The following is a 7,382-nucleotide window of genomic DNA, read 5'->3' as shown; positions in this document are numbered from 1 at the left end:
AGGTCAAGCCCCGGATGGTGGTGGCCACCTACTCCTGCGACCAGTGCAGGGCAGAGACCTATCAGCCGGTGAGCACCAGCCCTTTGAGGCGGGCAGGTGGGGGAATGGGAGTGCAGGGGCCTGACCCCCTCCCCACATCTCTCTCCCCAGATCCAGGCCCCCACCTTCACCCCGCTGCTGATATGCCCCAGCCGGGAGTGCCAGACCAACCGGGCCGGGGGCCGTCTGTATCTCCAGAGCCGGGGCTCCAAGTTCATCAAGTACCAGGAGCTCAGGATTCAGGAGCTGGTGAGACCGAGAAGGGGGGCTTTTTCTTCAGCTGCTGCTGCCTCCCCCTTCTCTAGTCCCCAAGCACAGCTGAGGCTTCCTGTGGCCCTGGGCCTCACTCAGGATGGAGGGCAGGGGCCGCTGTGGGGAACGAGAGGCTCTGGGGTGGGATGCCACAGGAAACTGCAGGTGTGAGGAGCAGGTGGCCTGGAGGCAGGCAGCTCCTCAGTTCAGCCCAAGCCTCTCAGAAGCTCCCTTCTCACAAAGAAGATCAGGCATCAATGCTGGAGCCTCTGCAGGCTGTTCCTCTTGGCTCTGCTGGCCTTCCTGGGTGCCCTCCGGCCCCACAGCAGGAGCCCCCCTGTCCCCCATGGAAGCTCCCCCGTGGGTCCTGCCTGGGTTGGCTCTCCTCTGCAGCTGCCTCAGCCACTGGAGGGGCTCAAGAGAGTTTCTCGTGAGCAGTCAGGGGTCTTCTGTGGAAAGGACCCTCCTTCCCGCCTGGGGATCTGGCTGGGCCTCGGAGGGGGCCCCCTGCCTTCTTTTGCCTCTGACCTGGTGGTTCGTCACCCACTTTCTTTGCTTGCAGAGTGACCAGGTGCCGGTGGGCAACTTGCCACGCTCCATGGCCGTCAGCGTGCAAGGAGAGAACACGCGCCTGGTGCAGCCCGGGGACCACGTCAGCATCACCGGGGTCTTCCTTCCCGTGCGGCAGACTGGCTTCCGGCAGCTACTGCAGGTGGGGGCAGTCAGGTAGGGTGGGCAGTGGGCGGCAATGGGGCACCTGAGGTCAGTGGGCTGTGGGTGACCAAGTGGCGTGCCTCCTCTCAGGGCCTCCTCTCAGACACATACCTGGAAGCCCACCACATTGTCTGTCTTAGCAAGAGCGAGCAGGAGGAGCTGGGAGAGGAGGACCTCTCAGAGGAAGAGCTGCGCCAGATCACCGGTGAGATTCGGCTTGTGACCCCGACCCCTCCCCTCCCCTCCCCTCCCCTGGAAGCATGGGTCTTTGGGGTGTGGGTGATGCTGGTGCCAAAAGTGGTGCAGAAGATGGCGGGTGCCACGCGTGTGTCTGTGGTTCAGACAGAAGATAGTCTTGGACTTGCAAGAGGCTCCTGGTAACGTCTTGGTCAAGCAGGAAGCTGCAGCTGGCAGAAAGAATGGGGAGGAGAGATTTCCTCTGGGGCAAAGCCCCCTTCGAAGGTCAGCAGCTGGAGGAGGAGGAGGCTTGGCAGATGTCCAGGGCGGAGATCCTGGCCAAGTTTGCCGGGAAGGAGTTCCAGCAGAGAATCCAGAACAAGAGGAAGCAGCTCCGGTCTGGCCCTGGTCAGGGCTGCTGGGGCGAGGGGCGGCATCAAACTCTCCTTCCCTTTCCCCATTTCTTGCTCTCTGCTGTCAACTGTGCAGATACCATTTTCTGGGGAGGACTTGATTAGCATGTCTGCCACCATCTCTTTCAAGCTTCAGGGATTCTGCCTCCGAGGGTTGCTGGTGTGATGTCTTTGCAAAACACACACGCGCATATGTGTGCTTCTCTTGGGAACGTGGCCTCCTCCTTGGTCCTAGGCGGACTGCCTTTCTCCCTGCCTCCGCCACTTGGTCCTGGCGCCCTTCTTGCAGGGGACGGATGCTTCCCTTTGGCATTCATGCCACGTCTTGGGCCCCATTTTGGGAGGGAGGCAGGTAGGATAGGAATTAAATTAATAAGCCAACAACCTGTTCTTCTGGCACCCTGCTTGTCTTGCAGAGGAGGACTTCTACGACAAGCTGGCGGCTTCCATTGCCCCTGAAATCTATGGCCACGAGGATGTGAAGAAGGCACTTCTGCTGCTGCTGGTGGGCGGCGTGGACCAGAACCCACGGGGCATGAAGATCCGGGGTAAGGCACAAGGCAGGGAGCTCCTTTATTGGGGCCGCGGAGGTAGGGCCGCCCCATGGCGGTCGGAGGGCATCCTCTCCCCCTTCCCCTGTCAGTCTTCCTCAGTCCCTTCTGCAGGAGACAGTGGCTGTCAGCTCAGAAAGAATGCCCCATATTTCTCCTCCGTTCCCCTTGTCTAGGGAATATCAACATCTGCCTCATGGGAGACCCTGGCGTGGCAAAGTCCCAGCTGCTCTCCTACATCACCCGCCTGGCACCACGCAGTGAGTACTCAGGGGTGATGGCTTCCTCCCATGCTTGACCAAAGAGCCAGCAGTGAAGGATGATGGGAGTTGGAGTCTGAAGCAACGGGAGGGTCAGAAGCAGCCCCTGCCCAGGGGTTCCCGTTTGCCTGGGCTTGGGAGGCACCTTGCCTGCTTCTACCAGGGAGGGGTGGCAGGCTGCCCCTGTTCTCTTCCCCAGCTGTGTTGGGGTAAAGTAATCCTGGCAGAGGTCTGGGAGGGGCTTCCTTCTCCACAGAGCCCCACGGGTCCTTTGCTCAGCAGCACCCCACTGCCCCCAGCTTTCCCTCTTTTCTGGCTGCTGGGGGAGCGAGGGGGAAAGGGTGGTCCAGCGCCCTCCCAAGGTGGAGGGAGGGGTGGCTGGAGGGGTGTCCAGCCAGGCCAAGGGCCTCCCTAGCCTCCCACGCTTCCTCTGCAGGCCAGTACACAACGGGGCGGGGCTCCTCTGGAGTAGGCCTGACGGCAGCGGTGCTACGGGATCCACTGACAGGGGAGCTGACCTTGGAGGGGGGTGCGCTGGTGCTGGCGGATCGTGGTGTCTGCTGCATCGACGAGTTCGACAAGATGCTGGAGTCAGACCGCACGGCCATCCACGAGGTGATGGAGCAGCAGACCCTCTCCATTGCCAAGGCGGGGATCCTGACCACCCTCAACGCCCGCTGTGCCATCCTGGCGGCTGCCAACCCCGCCTACGGGCGCTACAACCCTAAGCGCAGCCTGGAGCAGAACATCCAGCTGCCAGCTGCCCTCCTCTCCCGCTTCGACCTCCTCTGGCTCATCCAGGACCGGCCCGAGCGCGACAATGATCTCCGGTGAGGACGCAGGCCGAGGGGGTGTGGCAGGGGCACGCGTTGCAGCGATGGCTGGGGGATTCTCAAGTCGATTCCTGCCTGGAAAGCTGTGGCTATTTGTTCTCTCCCTCTCTGTCTGCAGCTTGGCCCAGCACATCACCTATGTCCACCAGCACAGCCGACAGCCGCCCTGCCAGTTCCAGCAGCTGGACATGGGCCTCATGAGGTAAGGAGATGGCAAGGATGCGGCCTGCCCTGGTTGCTAGGGGGGAATCCCTGGATATCTAGAGAGGGAGGGAAGGAGCTCGGCATGGGAGGCATAGAAGCCCCCAGCTGAAGTGTATACCCACGGTCTCCCGGCAGGCGCTACATCTCCATGTGCAAGCGGAAGCAGCCGACTGTGCCGGAGTCATTGGCTGACTACATCACGGCGGCCTACGTGGAAATGCGGAAGGAGGCCTGGGCCAGCAAGGACACCACCTACACCTCCGCCCGCACTTTGCTGGGCATCCTGCGCCTGGCCACTGCGCTGGTGAGTCAAGGAAGGGTGAGGGGGTGGCTGGGGACCTCGATGTTTTGGCAGCCTTGGGCCACTGCTGGGCTATTCCCAGCTTGCCTCCCGTGAGTTGCCAGTCACTGGAATGGTCATGCGTTGTCATTCAGTCAATGGAAGACGCACATGGCTCAGGCCCCTCGGTGTTCAGGGTCCCCTTGAGATGCTCCTGCTGTTGCTCATCGAGTAAGTAGGGCTGGGCTGAGCTGCTCCTGGCCCTCTGCAAGGATGATGGGAGGTGGGCTCCCAAGAGCTATGGAGCGCAAAGGGGAGCGAAGGAAGCCAGATACGCTGCGTGCGCCAGCAGATCAGCAAGAGAGCGACACTCCCTCCTCAGTCGGGGAGTTTGATTGTGTTTGGAAACCTGGTTTTTCCTGCTATTCTTTCTCTTTAGTTTTTGTCAGGCTTCTAGTTAGCTTTGCAGATGTTGCTTTGTAAGTCTCTAATAGTTTAGGTAGGCTTTCATCCAGATCTTCAAAGATGGTTATAAGATTGTCCGCAAAGGCCCATAGCTTATACTTTTCTCCTGTGATTGTTGTTGTTAGCTGCCCTCAAGTCGGTTCGGACTCATGGCTCCTCTTTGGATGAGACATCGCCAAGGATCCCATCCATTCATGGGGATGATGGGGAAAACTGTGGCCTGGACGGGTCTGATTTTAGTGCTCAGTTGTATGTCTTTGCTCTTCAGGATCTTTTCCAGTTCTTTCGTAGCTGCTCTTCCCATTCCTAAAACATGGAGGGGTAGCTGTGTTGGCCATTTAACAAATCCAAACAAAAATCTATCAGCGATACCTTTATTGGCCAACCAAAATGCACAATATACTTGTTGCAAGCTTTTGAAGCTCCATGGGCTTCTTCTTCGTCAGGCAAGATGTAACATTCTAGTCAATGTTTGATCCTAGATATGGGATTTCTTATTTAAGTTTCCTCATTGTCTGGATTGAATTTGTGTATTTCTTCTGCGGTCATTGTTTTCTTTATGTTCAGCATCAGAGCTGCCTTTGCACTTTCATCTTTGACCGAATAGTATGGTGTCATTGTCCGCATATCTGAGGTTGTTAATGCTGCTTCCTCCTACCTTCAGTCCTCCTTTTTCTGATTCTAATTCTGCTTTTCTTATGATGTCTTCAGCATATAAGTCAAACAAGCACCGAAGGGTGATAGGATGCAGCCTTGCCTGACCCTTTTTGCCTATTGGGATCTACTCTGTTTCCCCGAATTCTGTTCTGACGGTGGCCTCTTCTCCACAGGACTATCAGGCGGAGTGCCAGCACCCCAATGTCTTTGAGGGCTTTGCGTAGCTTTTCGTGATCTATCTACTTTTAGACAGATTGTTCAGCATTTCTAAACTTGGCTGGATTTATTCTGCCACCGTTGCCTTGCTCTGAGGCTCGGAGAGTGGGACGTGGAAGGTTACACAGGTCCTGAATACACTGCAGAAATAACCCAATTTGAGACCACTTTAACTTCCCTGACTCAGTGCTAGGGAATCTTGGGAATTGTAGTTTATTGTGGCACCAGAGCGCTCTGACATGTCCCACAAAACTATGGTCCCCCCAAGGACTATGAAATTTTTCCAGAGCGCATTCTTGTGATAGCTTGTTTAATAATGCTTGTAGGGTGCAAGTAAGTGTGCCCCAGTCCTGGCAGAGGGGAGGCACTCCCTCCATGCCTGGCATTTGAGGGTAAACGGTGGCCCTTTTCCCAACGCAGGCACGGCTGAGGCGCGTGGATGTGGTTGAGAAGGAGGACGTGAACGAGGCCATGCGCCTGATGGAGATGTCCAAAGACTCCCTTTTGGCTGACAAAGGGCAGCTAAGTAGGTGAGTACCTCTGCCGCAAACCAGCCTGGCGTCCCTGCGGTGGCTGGCAGCGATCCAGAGCTGAGCGTTCCCTTGCCTCCGCAGGACGCAGCGCCCCTCTGAGTTGATCTTTGCAGCCATCCGAGAAATGGTGCCGGCTGGTGGGGCCCGTTCCATCCATCTTGGCGAGGCGGAGCAGCGCTGCGTGTCGAAGGGCTTCACTCCTGCGCAGTTCCAGGCTGCCCTTAGCGAATACGAGGAGCTCAATGTCTGGCAGGTCAACCAGAAGAAGACCTGGCTCACATTCGTCTGACCGGGGGCCTCCTCCTTGCGGAGCCGCACGCGCCGGCTGCGCCTTTCCTGGAAGACCTCCGTCAGCAGCCATCTCTCTCCGTCCTTTTTATCATCTGACCTATTCCTCCCCCACCCCAGACTTCAATAAAAGTTTTTGTGTCCCTTGAAAAGAGGCAGAGCGCTTTTCTGTGGACTCGGAGCGATGGCTCACGCAAGAGATGACCAGGGCTGTGTGTGACTGGATAGGAGAGAGGGACCAGCCCTAGAGATGGTCTCCGTTTTGTTTGCTGCAAGTCAGTGAATGGAGGGAAATCGGGGGGTGGTTAGCAGCCCCACGCTCACATCTCTTAAGGCCCCTGGGGAGAACGGAAGGCGATTGAGGGGGAAACACAGCTGGGGAACAGTCACTCTTGTCCCTAGTTTTCTAGGCTTACATTCTGGTTTTGTAAACTGGACCGAGCTTGAGAGCTAAGCATGAGTTTGTGCATCTAAGGCCTGAGCGCCAGAGGGAACGCTTCTTTAATAACTAGCAGCCTGACACAGTCTGACACTGGAACTCTCTCCATTTTCTGTGAGAGGTTGGGGTGGCAACAAAAGTGGGGAAGGAGTCTTGTAGCGGCACATTTTAAAGCCTTACTAAGGTGTTTGGCAAAAGCTTCCAATGGCTGCTGCTTGGAGCGAAGGATGGAAATGGCGAGGCAAGGTGGGACTGAGATGGGGAAAGACCAGCGCCTTGGCAGCTGTCCTGCCAGCAGCAAGCAGTGGTCCTCCTACCCTGGTCCTGCCGCCATTTGCAGAGTCATGGGCCTTGGGGCTTTTCTCCTCTTCCCCAAGAGACACACACACACACGCTTTGTAATGTAAGCACCTCATCTATTGGGAAAAGATCAGAACTGCTCTTGTTCTGATGGCTGCCTCCCAACGGGATTTTGCTTTGCTCCTGCTGAAGCATCCAAGCCCCCTTGGGAGCAATGATGACCCTCCAGCCTCTTTTTAGGAGGCTCCATCATCCCCCATTGAAGCAGAACGGCTCTTACCCTCCTGAGGTCGAGGTGGAAAATACTTTCTACAGGACCTGCCTCACAACTGGTGTCATCCTCCTTGGCTTTTACAGGCTGAATATGAGCTTTCTAAGAAGAGACCTCTTTCCCCAGCAATAATGTATTATACTGTGTTCATTCCAGTGCCCCTTGAGAGGAAGACCTTTGCAGCAGGGTCATCTCTGCCACTGAGATTGTTAACCGCCTTTGAATTGACCTCAGCTCCCAGCTACCCCCATCTCAACCTAGAAGCCTAGAGTTGGAAGAGACCCCAAAATGGGCCATCCAGTCCAGCCCCTTTCTGCTATGCTGGAACTCTCCATCAAGGCATCCCCAAGAGGCGGCCATCCAGCCTCTGTTTAGCAGCCCAGGTGGCGCAGGGGTTCAGTGCCTCTCCTGAGCCACTCACTCACAAACCACAGGGTTGTGAGCTCAATCCCAGCCAGGGTCTCGGGGTTGACTCTCCACGGCATCCTTC

At 56.8% G+C, this 7,382-nt stretch overlaps 1 protein-coding gene across 1 annotated transcript in view; it reads left to right on the top strand.

The window, feature by feature from the left end:
• The window catches only part of MCM7 (minichromosome maintenance complex component 7), a 37,767-nt gene extending 31,733 nt beyond the window's left edge, over positions 1 to 6,034 (top strand). Inside the window, exons 5-15 of the mRNA XM_042461855.1 lie at positions 3 to 68; positions 151 to 288; positions 854 to 1,003; positions 1,096 to 1,210; positions 2,012 to 2,143; positions 2,323 to 2,406; positions 2,843 to 3,236; positions 3,358 to 3,441; positions 3,579 to 3,747; positions 5,482 to 5,591; positions 5,676 to 6,034. Coding sequence (XP_042317789.1) covers positions 3 to 68; positions 151 to 288; positions 854 to 1,003; positions 1,096 to 1,210; positions 2,012 to 2,143; positions 2,323 to 2,406; positions 2,843 to 3,236; positions 3,358 to 3,441; positions 3,579 to 3,747; positions 5,482 to 5,591; positions 5,676 to 5,883 — 1,650 coding nt within the window. The 3' untranslated portion in view covers positions 5,884 to 6,034. The remainder of the gene's footprint in view (positions 1 to 2; positions 69 to 150; positions 289 to 853; positions 1,004 to 1,095; positions 1,211 to 2,011; positions 2,144 to 2,322; positions 2,407 to 2,842; positions 3,237 to 3,357; positions 3,442 to 3,578; positions 3,748 to 5,481; positions 5,592 to 5,675) is intronic.
• The last annotated feature ends 1,348 nt before the right edge of the window (positions 6,035 to 7,382 follow it).

This window comes from Sceloporus undulatus, chromosome 4 (genome assembly GCF_019175285.1).
Source record: "Sceloporus undulatus isolate JIND9_A2432 ecotype Alabama chromosome 4, SceUnd_v1.1, whole genome shotgun sequence".
Lineage (NCBI taxonomy): Eukaryota > Metazoa > Chordata > Lepidosauria > Squamata > Phrynosomatidae > Sceloporus > Sceloporus undulatus.
The sequence above is the reverse complement of the archived record's forward strand: the minus strand, read 5'-3'. Positions and strand labels throughout refer to the sequence as shown.